This window comes from Globicephala melas, chromosome 15 (assembly GCF_963455315.2).
Source record: "Globicephala melas chromosome 15, mGloMel1.2, whole genome shotgun sequence".
In the NCBI taxonomy this organism is placed as follows: domain Eukaryota; kingdom Metazoa; phylum Chordata; class Mammalia; order Artiodactyla; family Delphinidae; genus Globicephala; species Globicephala melas.
Window position 1 is genome coordinate 50,094,953 of NC_083328.1, and position 20,053 is coordinate 50,115,005.

Here is a 20,053-nt window from a genome sequence, read left to right on the forward strand (position 1 = left end):
CACACCGTTGGTGCCCATCCAGAGCCCTGGGGTTCCTTTTCCCATAAGGCGCACCCACCCATGCAGCAAGCTGCTGAATGCTTCCCAGCCAGTAGTTCCCAACGTGACCCAATTCACTGAATTGCCCTTGAGCACTGGAATAGCCTTACTGGTACCCTCTCTAGCCTGTAGTCTGTAACTGATTGACCTGGGAATCCAGAAGCCCAGAGCCTTTGCCTGGTGCTCCACAGCTCCCCACAGGTTGGATGGAAGCTGGGGTTTCACCAGAAAGCTCCCCTGTGCTTGGCTTCTTTTCCCTTCCCTGGCCTGCTTCCCTCACCTGGTCTCCCTGGGACCATTTCCTTAACACATCACTTGCACCTGACTTCTTGGCTCAGCGTCTCCTTCTGAGAGAATCTTAACTAAGTCAATATATATAAGGGAATAAAAGAGGCAAATACTAATAAAATCACTTTGGTATGCTGGACTTCTGGGTTGACTTGTATTTTTTGTCTTCTGTTGTTTGTTTTTTATTGTAAATTAATATTCAATGTAAAAAATAAAACAGATGAGCAAAATAAGATAACAGTCAATTCATAATTCTAAAATCCAGAAAAATTACTATTTATGTGTGTTGCATATCTACAAGTCTGAAATTACTATTCATACTATTTATAATATTTTTTAACTTAACATTTTTAAGTTTGACAGACTGTCTTTTTATGACAGTAAAATGCCCTCTACAAAATATTTTTTATTCTTATATAGGATTCTGTACAATAATTTTGTGGGAGGGGGCCAAGCTCCCAGGTGATGTTGATGCTGTTGATTGATGGACCACTCTTTGAATAGCACTAATGGCCTTATGGGGCATCAAAGAACTTTGGCTTTGCTCTGTTTGAGTTTAGAGTTAAACCCAAAATAAAGTTAGTCACTTGAATGTCTCCTCACACAATTCTCATTCAAGCATGTTGTTGAGTCATTCAAATGAATATAAACACTTGATATATATGAGAGAGAATAGGATTTGACATTAACACTTTCTCTCAGTTTATGTTTGCAGATGGTTGAGGGTGATCACAGAACAGCACTATCTATGAAACTGGCATTGAGAATGTGTTGTATTCACCGGGTGATAGCAGAGAATTGTAGACTCTGAAAATCTCCCATTGCAGACTAATTTTCCTTGCTCCCGAATGAAACCATGGATAGTCATCTTCCCTCACATTCAAGAAATAAAGAGTCCTCTAGTTACTTAAGGAAACAAAATGTCTTGTCCTCAGGAGCTAGCTTGAAGGAGCTTCCACTGGCCAAATCAGGAACAATTTGAGCACCAAAATAAATAATGGTAGTAAATGATTGTAACCCATTAAGCGAAAAAGAAAACCGTGAGTCCATACTGATTACATAACCAATACACAAATTAATGGTGAAGAAGAGAAAGCTCTGACCAACAATACAAAACCAACTAAGAAATGTAGAAAGAATGATGAGATTAGAACATAATTTTATGGCAACCATCACTGTAATAATTTTTTCAGGCAAAAGTCATCCATGAGTGTTAAAATTAGAGGGTGAAAGTCATGGGAGTAACAGGAAATTTACGTAGTTTCAAAGGATGTATCCATGAGATTTTTATTAAGTACAAAAGGAAAAAGAGTAACTTTACAGAGGAGAAACCAAGTACATACCACTTTTAATCAAGGGATGAAAGGTGACAAAGTTTACATCCCATAGCAACATCATGTGCCTCCTGATATGATGTACTGAAAAGGGCACACCATCATGTCAGTGGTCTTCCTGCCTAAGATGCATCACCTGAATCTATTCTTGAGGAAATGTAAGACAAATCAGACCCAATTAACAACCATTTTACAAAATAACTAGCCTGTCTTCTAATATACCAATGCCATAAAAAAACAAAATCTAATCCATATCACTTATGATGTGTGAGAACAAAACTGCTTTCTTAATGGATTAAAAACGACTTCTCTTCCCTAATATCAAATTGTTTTCATCCATTTCCACTAAAATGATATCTTTAACAAACATAATGGTGTAAATCTTGTAAATTCTTTGACGATGACACTATGCTTATAACAAAAAATGCCATGTATTCTACTACATTCTTGAGGGAAATTGGGAGATTTATGCAGAATAACATGCAATTCATTGCAAAATAAAACACACCTTCTCTAGACAGCTCAGAATATTTATAGCTGTTAAAGCAAAAACAAATATTTGGTTACTTGTGGATTGTTTTGGCTTTAATGGAAATATCTACTTTCTCCAACGTTTGGTCCCTGGGCCTCAAAATGTTTATCCCAAGAAGCAACTGCTGTGATTTAGGTCTTGAAGGCAGCTTTCAATGCTTGCGCTTTCTCTGTGATGTGCTTCTGAAAGGGCATCATGAAGTCATCAAAATCTACCTCGTACGAGAACCGCTCCCGGCGCAGTTCCCTCTTCCTGATCAGCTCTGCTGTGGTGGCTTTGGGACTCCAGATCTTAAATAAACAACCACATCCAGAGCAGGTGTGAATATGATGGCCAATAAACATGCCAATATCCAGACAATCTTCAAGATGGTTAATTTAAAACTATCAAATTTATTTCTAAATCTCTTTTATCTCTTACACAACATTTTTGGTTATGTGGGCATCGCTGTTTCTGATGGTGACTATTTGGACAACTGAAATGCTCTTCAGTTACCTCTCTGATGACCCTTAGGCCAGCTGCTGATCATTTTTAGGATGTCAAAACCAGGAAGCAATGGAGTTAATAGATAGTTTGGGTTTACTGCCTTTATGTCTCATGGGGAAGTCAAAATTATTTTCACAGTAGAGGGCAGAAGGAGCTGGTGGTCTCTTATTCAGCATGGCTTGATGCACATTGTCAAGACCACTCTTATTCTCCAAAGACATCTTCACCTTTGTAATTGTAGATGTTTAAGGAAGCCACTGAATAAATCCAGTCTTGATTAGTATGAAACTCCCAAGTGAGATGGTGATAGTGTGTAAAAAGAGGAAGGGTTGGGCTCTAAGGTGTACCCAGAGAAAGTATCTATAGAACTCGGTGACTACATGGCTATAAGGAATGGCACTAACTGAAGAAGATTTCAATTGTTCAAGGAAAATTAAAATGTTAATACAGAAAAGAGTAATACCAGATATTGGAAGCTATACAAGTTGGACTTACTTAGTCAGAAGTAGTAGGACCTAGAAAAAGGACACCTCCAAATAATAACTAGAAAAGATCAGGACATTTGGGTGCTCTGCATAAAAAGTATTTGAAAAATGACATCATGAGTTTATACCATGTTATGATCTTTCTAAAGTACTTACCCTCTGTGGAATAAATGTGATATCCACTTTCTTGGTATAACCACTGGTAATCAATGAATTGAGGTAAGCCACATTATCCTTATGCACCTTCTTTTTCTCCACTATGGTTGGTACAGTATACATTGATGAAAGTGGCTCCTGGAAACAAGACCAAAAAAAAACCTGTCAATTGCAAAAACCTATATATACTTCCTAACATTATTTGCTGTTCCGCATCTTACTCTGAAGCCAGAAAAAACTAAAAATGCTACTATACAAATTATAATTTGAAATGAAATAGAATATTATTATAATTTTGAGTGAGGAGAGATCATTTGTTTGCCTCGTTTAACTTTATTTAATTAGTATTAGTGACAGATCACAAAAGTTTTTCAGATATCCATCCTTGACCTGTGGACATTATTAATCAGAAGGGTGTATTCCTACCAAAATGATAATGGTGCATGTATCAGGAGCTTTAGCTGATCAATCCTCCTTCACCTCTGGCCATCCTTACTCTCTTCCTCTATGCTTACTACTCTCTATTGTCTGCCTATCATCCCTTCAACTCTATCTACTTCCTACCACCTACATTTCTCTAACCCTTTCTAATTTGATAGCATTAAAGCTTTTCCTTCCTGAATTTCATCCCCTATCCTATGTCAGCCAAGGATCTCTAGGGATCCATCTGCTTCCCTAAAAGAAGCTTTCAGTCTAGAAATGTACTTAAAGCTTCCTGCTAATGAATGACAAATTCTTGGTGTCTCAGAAATCCCCATAAACAACAACCTCGATCTTCTGCTGCTAATTTAGAGGCACCCAAACCATTCCAGATTACCAGGGACAATTTGACACCTTTAAAACCTTCTAGAGTTATTTTGCAGGATATCCAAGTTACATATCCCTGGGTTCATAGTAATCATTAAAATTCTTTGGGAGTGGGGTGGTAAGGTGGGTAGTGAAAGATTATGAAACCAAAATGAAGGAAAATCATGTTTTACTTCATTTCTCATAAGGGTTACTCTTCTTCCCCTTTTGGGGCCATCCCATCAAATCTGTATAATTCAGGTCTGAGTGTATACATATCCAATACCAGTTATTTTTTCCAACATTCTAATGGTATTTAGTTGAACCAACTGGTTTTTGTGTGGGTTCTGTTTGCAATGAGTACTTTTTAGGCTTTTCAGTAACAGGAACTTTCTTGCTAGATATTTCTTTAATACTATTGCATAATGGTGCTGAAAACATGGACTGCGTATTATTTGCCCATGTCCTGTAACAATATGTAAATGGTGCCGCAGCCCCACCAGTTACTAATGGGAGGTCAACTGCTTTTCATACCTCTTCTTTCTTAATCTCAGGGCCTTCAGTCTTCACTTTAAGCAGTGGCTTGCCTTTTGCTTTTTGAGTTTCTGCTGGTTTTTGCAAGTTATCCAGCTTTTCCTTAATCAAACCAATTATTCTATAGTCAGCATAAGCCTTTGCAACATCCATGGCACTATGCCCTGCTCAAAACGTAAATTCAGAGTTTCATTAAACAGATTAATAATAAACCATGTAGCAAAATCTCAGCACATCAGCTCTAAGCATGCAGTACCAAGGGTGATTACTGAAGTGAATGGTATGTATAAAGTCACAGAGCTGGATCAGATACTCTCTAAGGTGGCACCAGCTCTACAATCTCATCATTTAGAGTGCCATTTACCAGCATTTATTCTTGTTAATTATTTTGAGCATGTTTCTTAAAAAGTTGATAGGAAATAGTGGTAGATTACATTTTGAATATCTGAGTGCTGGTTCTCTCCCCACAGTGCACACATTCCTTTGTGTGTGACAATTTTACATTGTCCTCCCCTTCCCATGATGGAAGGAGGTGTATTCAAAAAGGCCTGGGAAACTGGAGGTCTCAAGTGCTCTATGCAGATTGCTGGGTATTATGACACCTGTAACATCCTCAGGCAGGCCTAACAATATTACCTGTGACTCAGAGGCAGCCTGAAGCAGCCAGAGATACTAAAGTTCCTTCAGATCCAAAGGAAGCAATGGGTTCCACTCTAAGAAAATAACACCTCCACGTATTTACATGGGATATTTATGACATAGGTAGGCTTCCCATTTACTTCCTAGAAAGAGCCTCAATTCAGGAATGATTTGTCCAACTGTAGAAGGAATCCAAAGTCTACAGAGGCTTCAAACTATGCCGATTATTAGGAATTGACTGTTAAGACAAAGTGATGACTCATGATGTGATCTGCAGACTGGTGTCAGTCTACAAACTAATGGTTACACAGCCACAGTGAAATAAATACAGGGATTAAGAGTAAATGTTTTTTTACATTTAGAAATTTTTATAGCAATTTTATGTCATTTGAATCCAATGATAAAAAAAAAGTTTGGACTTGTATTTTATGGGCTTTTTCCTCTTCATTTTTCTAAATCATTTTCATTGTATTTTGCAAAAGTCTCCATCCACAATGGATCACCAACATAAAGAACTGGTTCTTTCACACCAATGATTTGAGAAGCACTGTGTATACGATAAAGTTCCATAACATTTACTCAGGTTTGTTTTTGCAGCAGTGACTCAAGGGAAAATGTGGTCCTACAAGAATAGATTTAAACGGGTTTGGAATCTAACATAAATCCTCCTTTTCTAACCCTAATCACCCATAATGAGAACACATGCCTTTTCTATTCTCCAGCTGGAATTTAGCACCAATATCAAGTAGGTATTTTACAGTATCCAGTCTACAGCTCTCAATGGCTCTACTTAAGGGAGTTGAGTTGTTGATTGAAAGGGCATCTACCACGGCTCCAGATTTAACAAGAAGCTCAACAATATCCTGTTGGCCGGCATGGCATGCAAAATGAAGCGGAGTCCACAGAAAATTATCTGTTGCATTGACGTTAGCCCTGTAAAATGAGGTAGATGCATGAGCTAAAAATATGGGTTATTCCAAGCACTAGAGGATAAAAATGCTAAGGAAGATATCATAGTTTTATCAGGTTTTTCAACTGAAAACCAAGGAAGGTTTGGGTCAAGTTAAATTTGTGCCATAATTTTTCTTGACCTGTGTCCTTCATTTTATAACAGTCTTAACTTTGTGTATATATACATTTTGTTTAGTTTAAAAGGTGCTTAGACCCTAAGGGTTACAATTTTAACCCTTAGATCCTTAGGTTACAATTGTAACCTAAGGGCTACAATTTTGCATCATTAAAATCAGGGAAAAACTGGATCCGATGAAAGATCAAAGCTAACAGGAAACAGAAAAGTTATATTATTTCATTTTGTATCTACTTTCTCTGTATGTTATGAATTTTTAAATGCACCTTCATTATTAAAATTTTAAGCATTATAATGTATCAAAATTTTGTATCAAAAAATGATACAAATGAACTTATTTACAAAACAGAAACAGACTCATAGACTTCCAAAACAAACTTGTGGTTGCCAAAGGGGAAAGGTGAGGGGGTGGGATAAATTGGGAGTTTGTGATTAACATATACACACTACTATATTTAAAATAAATAATGAACAAGAACCTACTGTATAGCACAGGGAACTCTACTCAATATTCTGTAATAATCTATATATGAAAAGAATCTGAAAAAGAATGGATATGTATATGTATAACTGAATCACTTTGCTATACACCTGAAACTAGAGCAACATTTTAAATCAACTATACTCCAATATTAAATGAAAAAAGAAAATTAATTCTTTTGATTTTATTGAAAGCAATATATCATCCAGAAACTATGAAAAGATAAAATAAAATTTTAGTCCTATTTAAAAATTCTCTGCCCAACACTTCACATTGTCATTAGTTGCTTTATACTCCCTCTCTATAATAAACACATTTAAATCCTTCTTTGAAGTTAAACATTATAGTAATAATAACAATAATACCTTTTATCAAGTCTGCAATTACTGGGCTACTAAGTGCTTTACATATTTTAACTCATTTAATCTTCAACAAATCCTGTGAGCTGAGTTCCATTAGAACCTCGTTATAAAAATGAGAAAACTGAGGCACAAAAAGGTTAAGAAAGTTACCCCAGGTTATTCAGCAATGGTAAAAAGAAGGACTTAAGCCTGAGAAATTGCTTTAGATTTAAAAGTTAAACTAAATGTCATGCTTTGTTATTTTAAAGATATTTACAAATGAACCAAGGAAAGGGGAATGAAATGGTGCTTAGTCATTATGGCTACCAACAAATTGCTTGAATTTGTTGGGATCCCCTCCAAAAAAAAAAGAAAGAAAGAAAGAAAAAAGAGACAGATTTAAAAATGACTCCATGTAAAGTGAGTACGTTCTAGAGATCTGCTCTACAATATTATAATCACTATAGTGATTATAGTTAGCAATATTGTACCCTACACTTAAAATTTAAGAGGGTAGATCTCATGCTGTCTGTTCTTACCACAATAAAAAGATTGTTTTTAATTTAAAAAAAAAATAAAAAGCAACTCCACATCATGTAGGTAAAGCTCTGAGACCAAATTAAATTGTCTTGGGAGGCCAGGGATACCTAATCAGAAGGCTTTGTTTTCCCTCAGAGAGAAAACTTCTTGGCCTTCACTTTGTGCATAGCTGTTATTGGCAAACGGTCTTTGTGTACACACACTCCTATGTTCCGTTAGCCTGGTTCCCAGTATAGGATCTATTTGTGATCTGGACTTCAGGAATGAAGCCCTTTCTTGCACTACTTAAATTCTGGAGCTGAATGTGTCTTAGCCTTCCTTGAAATGTGAAGGCTCCCAAAAATCTAAATTTCACTCAACCAAAAGTCATACCCTTTTTCAAGAAGAAACTTGACCGCATCTATGTTTCCACTGGCACATGCAGTCATTAGGGGTGTCTTGTAATAATTATCCTTCATATCCACAGGTATTCCTGATTCAAACGCCTTTTTCAGAGATGCCAGGTCTCCCGCCTTGGTGATAAAATTAATGTTTGAAAAGACCTTCCCTGGATCGTCAATGTACCAAGCAGAGTCATCCTGAATGGGATGTTCGGGTGGATGATCTCGGTTAAAGCGATTGCAATCAGTTACATGCTTGTAGGTTTCAATCATGTAACAAGGCAGCCCACCTTCGCTCTGGCGTGGAAACACGTGGTCAGGGATGATGCAGATTGGGAAGGGTAAAACAAACTTGCCTTTTTTGGCTTTTTTGGCCATCCCTTTTTTAATTTTCTTAGGTCCATAGGATCCCAGGACATAAGACTTGCTTAAGTATTTGGTTCCTTTAAAGAAATCGTTAATGTTGACCCCTCCGCCCCGGACTTTTTCGTGAAGTTGAGCTATGGTAGCTATCTGTTCTGAGCTCATAAAATCTTGCCTCTCCTCCAGCGCCAGCACAAAGTCTTCCTTGGTGACTGTCCCATCGCCCCTGTCCACAAACGAAAGGGCTTCCCGAAGGAAAGTCTCATGTTCTATGGACCAATCGTGAAGTTTCAGGTACAATTGTGGATTCGGATTTTGGGCTCCTGGCCGGGCCAGTTTATTAGCGATTTGCTCCGCCCGCCGTATTTCTTTGGTGGCTGCTTTAAAGCCGCCTTCCTTAGCCAAGGCCCTGGGCGTTTTATGCTCCAAATTCTTCCATTTCAGATCACATCCTAAAACAGGAAGCATCATGATTATAATGGTGCCAAGGCATCTGCATGACTCCACAAATGACATGCATCCAACAGTTTTTAAAGTTTCTAGTGATTAATCAAAAGTTGCTCCCCAAATTACTTGTATATAAAGGTAAGCACATTTAGCTCTTATAACTACAAAATTAAGCTATGATTTTTTTTTTTTCCGTGAGCTTTACTTTGGTGAATTCTGAGGGAGATATGTTTCCTATTGATAGTATCTTTTCCCAAAGGATTAGGACATTAATCCCTATAGATATTTGAAACAAATATCATATTGGGATACTTGCTAAGGAGGCTTCCTGACTAGTGGGAAAGAGTAAGGGTGACATTTGAATTTGGAAGGAAGCTGGATTCAAACAGCTTAAATAGGACCTTAGGAACTCAGGATGATAACTGACACCTGCTTCTTTTGAACGATTATGACTAAATCTGTGTAAAATCTTAAACTATGCTTTAACTGTATTCTACATGAAGTTAGTGTAATTTATATTGACCTGCTGTTTTGCAGTAAGGTCATGTGAACAGCCTAACAGAAGAAAAAGTAATTTGTTCATCAAACGTGAAAGAATAAGAACTGTGCAATTAGGCATTAAAATTCGTTTTCCTTTTTGGACCCTTACTTAAAATGATGGGACCAACATTATATGTAAGCATTCTCCAAAGAAATAAACTTTTCTGAATGCATCAAGGAGTCTACTTAATGCTATCAAGAAGGCTGTGTTGTCTGTAATAAATGTCTGGAGACACTAAAAACCCATTATAAGTCAGACTATGAAGATGCTCTTTCTAGTGTTTTGAATCTAGAAGGCTCTTCTGTTGCTTGGCAAGCATCACATAATCAAAAAAGATTCTCTAACCTCAGTATCTCTAGCATCCAAAATGTAAAGGTCGCCGAATGCAAAAATAAAACCCGTCCCTCCAACACTTTATAGTTTTATTCCTTATCAAAAAGAAAATTAATTACCAGTGTTTTTCAACATTAGCACTTCCTATGGCATTGTCAAAAATTAAAATTTTATGTGAAGGCTGATAATTTTACTAGTGATAGAAAAACTCAAAAAGAGCATTGGAGCAATAAAGATTCTAAAATTTTTATATTGGACAGTTTGAAGAATAGTGACTTATTGGGAAAGGGACCTGAGACTGGTCTCAACAGTATAATTCCACAGCATAATAATTACATAGTATAATTCCATAGTCATCTTGAGTATGCTGTTTTTATTTAGCTTTTTCGCTTATTCAGGGTGTCTGGGGGTTTATCTACCATCTCCCAATCCACTCCTATATTCAGCCCAGCACTAAGGATCAAAGGGTTTTAAAGCGGCTTTATCTTGCCTTCTTCTGCTCCCAGTTTCCTCCCTGTTAGAAATTTTGTGTGGATAAAAGACGCCAACATCCCAGCTTAAAGATATGAAGGCATTTTCTTCTCTCTTTGATTTTGTCTCCTCTTTTATCATTAGTAAATAAAGATTCATTCATTCCCTTTGTGATTTATGTGCCTCTGTGGCTGAGATACTCAACTTTCAGCTGACTGCTGGCAAAAGGCCCAAGAGAAGGAGAACCCTGAACAGGGGCTTCAGGAGAACTATTCCAAACTCCCCTCCTCTCCCCTGGATCTGGCCTCACACTGCCTACAGGGAGTTGTAAATTACTCTAGGGACAAGATCAGGGACAAAAGAGGAGCATACTGAGGAAGGTAGTTTAATGTGGGAAAGGAATCCAGCCCTCACATTTAAGAATAAAAGAGGCTACACTCAGGGAGTTTACTCAGAAATGAGCATTTCGTGACCAATGGTTTCTTGCTGCTCTGATTGCCTTAGATAAGCAATTGCCTGGTATGGAAATAGGTCACCCACATAGGATCTGGTGGTTGTACTTCCAAACATGCTACAGAACTCAGAACATTTTCAGACATTTATTTCAGAAACACAGCCTAGTCTTGTGAGCCAGCCAGGAGGATGAAACTTTTCTGCATCACCAGGCAAGGCCTTTGGCAGGCTCTGGCTCTTTACTTCTCAATTTGCTTTCTCTGATTTTATCCCAGGAGTACATAAATGGTAGAGTATATATTGGGCGATGTTTGTCCCAATAAGAAAGGAATCAGCATGTTAAAGTTGAAGAAGCTTGTCTCAATCTGGGCAGATCTTTAGTTTCTAGAAATACACAATGTTAAAAATGAAGTGTCAGAATAATCTGCTGATGGTAACAGCTTTGAAAATAAGACTGATGAGACAGTTGATGACAGCAAAAATTGCAGTTGATATATTTTCCTTTATCTGCTTTGTATTTTAGGGGAATGGGGAAAGAATGTGAGCTTTGTATAACGTGAAAAAAGTCAAAGTGGACCAGTTATTACACCATTAGTTATGCAGGCACGTTAGTCTTATTTATAACGTTAGTGGTTACAGTATAGGCTCTCTCAGATCCCAGTGACTTCAAAATTTCTGTTCCTCTGTAGAAGACAGGAAAATAAAAACACTTTCTCTGCTCTATTATAAAGTTGTTGAACTTTAAGTTTCTGCCCATTTCTCATAAACTGGAAAAAAAAAAAAAACACTACCGTAACATTCAGCAGAATGCAGCTCCCTCTCTAACAAAGAGTTAATAACTTTGAATGTACATTTAATTAGCATGTAATTAACACCAAATAGATCCAAATCTTTAAACTTAATTGGCTAATATTACTATTTTAAGGAATACATTAAGCTATACAAAACATAGTTTATATTCCTAAGTTAATAATTATTTGAAAGCTACAGAAAAATCTAAAATAATAAATATTACTTATATTCCAAATGTTCCATGAAATTTTTCATTTATTTCATGTGTTTCTCCCCAAAATATTTCCTCTATAATTTAAAATTACCCAGAAATGTTATCTATGAACTTGACATGATAGTACCTTTTTAAAAATAAAATAATTAAGAATGCAAACTAAAAGACATGGTGTCTAGTGTTTGTCTTTTTTTAGATTGATATTTACATTTTTAAATAGGAATTTAATAACTATAAGCATCTTAATAATTGGTTGACTCATAAACAATTCTCTTTAGATTTTTAATAATAACCTAAAAATACTTGAGAAATGAATTTTTATCACCTTCAAGGCCAGATTCATGATTTAACAGAAGGTAAATAAGAAAAAAAGTTTAATTTTCTTTCTACATATATGTGTGAGATAAGCAACTGACATTTGACAGGCTGAAATTCTCTGCTCATCTACAGTGAGGGAAAATTATAAATTCTTTAAGCATGAAATTGGTAGACCATTTTACCTCGCTGAGATATATATTTACAGCAATCTGCAAAACCACCCATAGCAGCATAATGAAGTGGTGTGTTGCCATTCATTGCAATCAGCCCCATGTCTCCGTCGTAGGCAAAGAGAAGCTTCAATATCTGCAAAATAAATAGTGGATATTGTAGAGGAATAGGAATGTACATTTACTGAATGAAAACTGGGACCTAGACCTGTGCTATCCAGAGTGTCAATTTGAATTAAATTAAAATGAATTAAATAGAAAACAAATTTTAAAAATTCAGTTCCTTACTTCCACTAGCCACAGTTCAAGTACTCAAAAACCACAAGTGTAGTGTATTGTACCACATTGTACAGCACAGATACAGAACAATTCCATCACTGCCAGAAGTTCTATCAAACAACATTGATCTAGAGTATAGAAAACTCTATACTTAGCTGGGGAACTACTGTTTTGAAGTAAATTTAGGCAATTTTAGAAAGCATCAGACTATGGCAAGCATCATCAGGGGAGCAAATTCTTTACCAAACAGATGTGACTTCTACTGTGATATATACTTTTATTGCAGGGAAGAGATGCTATGACAAAAGTAAAGATAATTATGTTAAAACTCAGAAAAACTCAGTAAAGAAATTTTAGATATAATTCAGAATTTAAAAAAATAGGATAACATCGATTTCTATTTTGTTTCTGCAATATCACTGTACCTATGAGATATCCTTTGCTGATATATCCAGATAATAAGACTACTTAGAGTTAAAAATTTAGATGAGTCATTAGATGCCTCAAACATCAGGGAGATGAGTATATTGGCATTGTTCTCCCCACTGTGAAAATTCTAATGTGTAATGGAGTCATAAAATGGAGTAATCCCAGTTGGCAAAACCTTTAAGCTGTCATAATTAAAAATATAGAAAAACATTATTAGCAATATTAAAAGAATAAGTTAGCAAGCAGATAAAACTGAATAAAGAGCTAAAATATATTTTGAAGGTTAATATTTGGTTTAAAATATAGTTTTAGAATTATTTTGGAAAATCAAGATGATAACTTAGAAAAAATTCTATCAGTGTAACCTACATGATATTTTAAGATGTTGAGAAAAAGAAGAGAATATTTTTAGCAACAAAATTTAAAGCAAAGAGTAGATTATTACATCAAAAAAGCCTCCTTTGGCAGCAAAGTGTGCGGCGTGATGTCTGTCATTGTCAAATGCATTCACGTCACCTCCTCTTTCCAATATCCCTCGAACTAGTTCTACCACTCCTTCTCTTGATGCTTCCATTAAAGCCGTGCGACCTGTGGACTGGACGTGAAACAGATCAGATGCTGTTTATCCCTGTCATACTAAATAACATATTCTGTATAAATATGGTCTAAATCCATTTGGCCTTAGAGTCACACTGACACGTTCAGTTCTGTACAGTTTTATTGGTTTCACGTAACAAATAGGAAAAATGAAGCCAGTAAAATGGGTCAGTGTCCAAAATGTAGAATTCTAAAATCAGAGTCAAGGTCACACCAAAAGTCCCTGTAAGAACATCATGCTGAAAAATGCAGTTTCTTGTAAAGAAAGTAGAGCATTAAGGGAGAAAAGAGGGTAAAACACATGCTAAAATTAGGCTATAGGTGTTTTCCAATGAGAAGAAAATCTATTTTTATTGTTGGGAAATGACAATTAAAAGATAAGAAAACTGAATAAAATTAGCCAAATGAGGAGAGGGAGCAAAATGATTAAGGGGAACAGCAGAACTACATATTTTCTTTTGAAGAAGATAAATTTTTATTAGGCATCAGTAATATCTTTTCTATTTCCTGTAATGATCTTTTAATATTATACATAATAAATACCAATTTTCCAAACATAATTAGGAAATAGATTGTAGAATCATGGCCATGCCATATAAAGATGATGAAAGTATATCATCTTAAAGTATTTTGAACAGAAATGAACAGTCTAAACTAACAGGATAATTTTATCATATTCAAATGAAAAAATACACTAATAGAGATTATTAGTGTATTGAAATTTTTTTCTATAATTGAAAAAAGGAATATTTATAATCACAGGAATAGTCATACTGAGTTGACAGCATTTGGATTGGCTCCTTTTTCCAAAAATGTCAGGCACACATCTTTAACATCATGTGCTTCTTCACAAGCTCTAAGGAATATTGGCTTTCCTTCATAGGTACAATTGTTGACATCTGCACCGTGTTCCAAGGCAATCAGTGCACAGCGATAATGCCTCTTAGTAGGTAAAATGCAGTAAAACAAAATACCTGTAGAAAAATAGAATCCCCAAAGAATACTTAATTAGTAGTCTCTCTATATTTGGATCACATAGGAAGGAACAAACAATAATTTACAAATTCATAATTAGCTAGCTGAAGGTGATAGAGCAAAGATGTTTATGCCTTGGTTTTCCCTCTGAAATCAACTGAAACACCAAGACAGAGATACCAGAAAAGAAACCCAACCTCATATAAGAGTCAGAAAACAATCATAACCAAAATGTGATAAGACTTTGTTTGGGAAGAATTTGAGTGCTGGGATGTGAGCTCCGGTTGACCCTGGGTATTTGGCATCCTGCAGTCTATACCCCAGTGTCCCTTCTTGGAATATACAGGGGTGTGTGTGCCAGAGGACTATTGGTGGATCCCTGGATCCCCTCTGAAACTGCAGAGTGGCAAAGGAGATGGTACATAATGATGAAATGTGCAGACCAGCCATGTTTATAGGAAGCAGGCTGTCTGTACAGTAGTAGTGAGAAGAAAAACTAGATGGCAAGGGGCTCTGACATTTTGGCAAATCATTTTGTTTACTGAAGAGAGAAAAATGCTAAATCTTCATACCCAGCACCTGTGACATACAGACCCTCAACATAACCCATGTCAAAAATGTACTACAGACCTGGGGTATTGTTATATTCCCCTGGTAAGAAAGTCAGGTAAACAGCAGTCAAACTTCAGACTGACTTTGTAATGACTTGACTCTAAAAAGAGGCTTCATTCAAAGAGGAACAATAATCAACAAGAAACCAGCACGTGACCTATGAAAAAATATACTGAAAGAAAGGTAAGGAAAGAAACTTGATGACAAACATAGGCAAAAATTATATACTCAAAAAACTATACGACATGAAAATTATTGACTGACCCATTTCCATGACAACAAAGAAATCAAATACATTTTTTTCTGAAACAAAAGTGCAAAGCTAGACTGAACTTATAATAAATACTTCTAGGACAATAAAAGATAAGTAGAAGGAAAAGTTGAATTTGAGCAAGCAAAGCTTAAAAAAAGAAATGGTAGAGAAAAATATTGTAAAACCACTAAGGAAATGAAAGTGGTTCATGTTGGAAGCAGGAAAAAGGAGAGCAGACATCGCCAAAACCATGGTCAGGGACATGGAAGAAAAACTTGAAAGAACTTGAAAGAAAAATGTAACTGAAATGATGCAAGAGTTTAAATGTTCTAGAGAGGCAAAGAATATTTAACATGTATGTAATTGGTATTCAAAAATAAAAGAACAAATGGAACAGAAAGAAATGGAGAGATATAATAGAAGAAAACTCTCTTGAAGGAAAAACCTAGATCTGACAGAGTATACTGAGTCTCAGGAAAAATTGATTAAGAACAATCCATAAGATGGTGCCTAGGTAAAGCTAGGTAAGAAAGTGTCCTGTGAGCATCCAGTTAAAAATTCAAGTCATTTCTAAAGAGAAAAAGTCAAGCTGGCTGCAAGACTTTGGTACAGCAACATTCAGTGCTAGAAAATAACCAAAATAGCTCTACAATGTCACTTGGAATAGAAAACAGGGAATTTTTAATACTCAGTCAAGGTATTGTTCATATATAAAAGTGATGGACAATAAGTTTAAAGATGCAAGAAATCAAAAGATATAAGCCCAAAGGAGTGAGCTAAACTACTTGATGACAAAAATGAGTCTAACAGGGGATCAACAGAGAATATGTGACTAAAAGACCCTTGATAGATGTTGAATCCCTTCAACCATTGAACCAAAGTTCAATCACCTTAGGAATTCTAGATACAGAAAATAATATTGTAATTCACAGTAATGTAGAAATAATAATGTAATTTAACAAAACTTGGAGGGAAGAGAGGGAAGGAGAGATAGTGTAATCATTTGATTTTCTTTATCTTTTACTGCTGGAGTTTGAGATATTATTTAAAACAGATAAAGAGATAGATGCTTATTATTTAAAGGTATGAAAAGAATCACTGAAAGAACTAAAATGATTTTAATGTACTAAAATTAGGTACTGGAAGGGAGGTAAAGGAGGTGAGAGGAAGGGTTCTTGTACCAATCTCATCTTTCATAGAGAAATATTAATGAATACTGTTTAAAGTGCTAATTCAATAAACAGAGTATTAAGTATATGTAACGCTGTCCAGTTAGCCATTAAAAGAACTAAAAACATACCATTAATTTTAGAAAATGTGAGAAGGAAAATATACACACACAGCAAAACAAAACACAGAACACATGGCCCATAGAGGAAAATATTTTTATACATATTTGTGTATTTATATAAATTAAATATATTATGTTTTCATAATATAAAATAAGTGACAGTTCTGATGCCAAACCTATGGAGCATCTAGATAAATGTAAATTGGATAAACTCTACCATTAAAATAAAAATACAATGTATGTGAAAATAGAAACCAAAATATATCTCTTATAAACATGCATCTAAAATAGAGTTACTCAAACAGTTAAAAATAGAAAGATGGTCAAGGACATGGTTGAAAATATAAAATCAAAGACAGAGAAGTCATAGTAGGTAAGAGTGAACCAAAACAGCAATAAACAATAACAACAGCAAAATCTAGAAAATAGTGCCAGTTGAGGTTGAATTCATTACAAAGACCTTAAGGAACTTATGAAATGGCTACTTTATAATGATGGCATGTGCAACACACAGTGAAAGTCTATCCATGCTGACTATTTAAGCCACAAAGGACACAAATCAACATTCCAAGATCGAAGCAAAAACAAAAGAGAAAAACATGTATGCACAATAGAACTAGCATATTGAATTGAGGACTGGGGATGCATTCCTATAAATGGGAGAACCAATGGAATGGGTGTTACAAGGAACTATTCCAGCTTTACCCTTAAAGAAAATAATTCCAGACACTGTAACTAATTTCCTAAGACAACAAATAATTTTTTTGGCTTAGAGTGTTACCTTCTCCATATTCTGCAAAATTGTTCAAATAGAAAGTACAGGTTAGACCTAGAGTACATCCCTCATCCTTCTAAAGCTCCATTATTTTAACCATTTAAATGTTTGCTCATCCTTTTGAAACAATGTGCAGTGAGTCAAATGTCAATCACCGGAAAATAGGATGTTAAGGGCAGAGAGACTACAGTGGAATAAACCAAGGAGTTTGGCCAGTGGCAGCCCTTGAGCTGAGGGATGTGCAAGGTAAGCTAGGTTCACTGATGGGAAGACAAGGCCCTCTGTGCAGTAGGCATACCATGAACCACAATCAAGGCTGGAGGGAGCAGTACTAACAAGGTCACGTGTGAAACAAGACTTTGTATTTATTTCAAGTTTCATTTTATATTTTTAATTCTTTCTATTTGATTTGTCAGGTTGTTTTTATCATACTTTGGTCTTCCAGAACCTTGGTAGGTTTAATATTAATTTGAATGAGTATAGATAACCTCATGGCTGTTGCATTTGCTACAGATACTCATTTGACCTCGTTTCCAATTTTACCTTGATTGCTTACATTTTATAATTTTAGTTTTTTATGCTATAAAATGTCTCAGACTGCTTTCTTTGTGATTTGTATCTCTGTTTCAAACTCAAGAAGGTAAACTTTTCTTTGTTACCGTTCTTCTGAATGTACTGAAGTTTCCATGAAACTCCAGGTATACAAGATGCCATTTAAAAAACTATCTCATGGTCAAATAAATATGGAAAATGTCACTGGTTTTGGTCGGTATGACAAATGTAAAATAAACATGTCTAAATTTGTTTTATCCAATGTTTCTCTAATAAATTTGGCAGCGGAATGAACCAAGTTTGCATGTAGCACTTATCAATATCCCACTGATTCAGTGGCCCGTGACACACACTTTGGGAAATGATATTCTATAGAGCGTTGAGAGGTTTTTTTTCAGAATAAAACATTTTAAAACACATTTGACTCCTGAGTGCATCTGAAGTGTATTTTGTTACATGGTGCCATTAAGTAATTAAATAACTCTTCCTTTTCTTTGTCCTCTCCTCTTGTTATAAGCAAGTCACTTTTCAAATACCATGTCCACAGAGAGTTAAAAAGCAGACTCTGCTCCTGTCAGAAAACATTAATTAACATTATAAAATGGGACTCATTTCTCTAATGTGGGACTGATGTTAATGGCTTTGTACTTGAAGCAACTCTTTGGAACAACTGATTAAATCTACCAATTTATATTAAGCCTGGAGGTAATTTTCTTAGTGATTTTCATGAGGCTGTGTCACCTCCTGTCAGAACCTTGAGTTATTTGGACAAGAAGCTCCCAGATCGTGGTCTTGAAATGGGATTTGGGAGGGGAGGAGTGAGAAAGTGGGGCTATCTCACCTGAATAATCATGGAAATGCCATATCTCAAATTTTTTTTTTTTTTTTTTTTTTTTTTTGAGGTACGCGGGCCTCTCACTGTTGTGGCCTCTCCCGTTGCGGACACAGGCTCCGGACGTGCAGGCTCAGCGGCCATGGCTCACGGGCCCAGCCGCTCCGCGGCATGTGGGATCTTCCCGGACCGGGGCACGAACCCGTGTCCCCTTCATCGGCAGGCGGACTCTCAACCACTGCGCCACCAGGGAAGCCCGCCATATCTCAAATTTTAAGCCATATTTTCAAATACATTTTTAAATGACACTAGAAAGTTGGAGTTTATGTCAGAATCCACCTTTGTCCCTCAAATTCCTAAATGCAACTACTTTCTACATTAGATTGCTCTTGAGAGCAAAACCTATATCTAGTATTACTCGAGGTTCTAAAATGTAAAAAAGAAGAGATGCTCTCCTTCATCTTTAGCTCTAAATGAGACTTTATATTTTACAATGGGTGATTGTGATTATGGAAATATTAACATGTGTCATGTTGAAAGTTCTCCATGTTAAAAAAAAAAAAACAGATTGACTAATTCTAATATTATTTTTCAATGAGAAAGTTCTCAGAACTGGCTTCCCTAAGAAATACCTGCATCATTTTCAAATCATGGGGAGATAGTGTCCTTTGGTATAAGAGTGAGAATCTAGACTTTCACTACCATGTACCATAAATAACTCATTTCTAAAGCTGGAAAGCAAAAAATGCATTTTATTGATTTCTGGCTACAAAGTGAATTGCTGGATAAAATGCTGGGAGTTCTTACCTTTTCCTTCATTATCGACAATAGTCATATCGGCCTCTGCCTTGGCTAATATTTCCATTGACAATTCGTGGCCCAGTTCTGCAGCCCTCATAGTCGGAGTACAGCCCATTTTATCTTGCACATCAGGGTGAGCACCGAGGCTCAGGAGAAAGCTGACCATATCGATGTCATTGGAAACTGAGGCTAAGTGCAGAGCACTGTTTCCATTGACGGGGTCTGTGAAATTGATGAGTTCAGGGTATCCGAGCCTAGTCAGCTTCTCTATCTGCTTCTTGTCTTTGTTCCGAACACACTGGAGAACTTTGTAGATCTGCAGGTTCTCAAGTCTTTTATCTGCTAAAGCCATATTTGACCAGCTTCTTGAAAATGCCTTTGTGGACCAAAACAAAAATTACAGCAACAAAAATCAAAGCAAAAACATATAACTCAAAGTTAATTTTG

At 36.0% G+C, this 20,053-nt stretch overlaps 1 protein-coding gene across 1 annotated transcript; it reads right to left on the minus strand.

The window, feature by feature from the left end:
• Window positions 1-2,324: 2,324 nt before the first annotated feature.
• On the minus strand, window positions 2,325-19,958 carry ANKEF1 (ankyrin repeat and EF-hand domain containing 1). Its single transcript, XM_030872662.2, has 9 exons — window positions 19,613-19,958; window positions 14,290-14,489; window positions 13,364-13,513; window positions 12,223-12,346; window positions 8,101-8,923; window positions 5,986-6,212; window positions 4,641-4,804; window positions 3,321-3,458; window positions 2,325-2,483 (listed from the first exon to the last, which is right to left on the minus strand). Exons 1-9 carry the CDS (start codon window positions 19,956-19,958, stop codon window positions 2,325-2,327), a joined length of 2,331 nt encoding a protein of 776 aa, XP_030728522.1.
• Window positions 19,959-20,053: the final 95 nt, after the last annotated feature.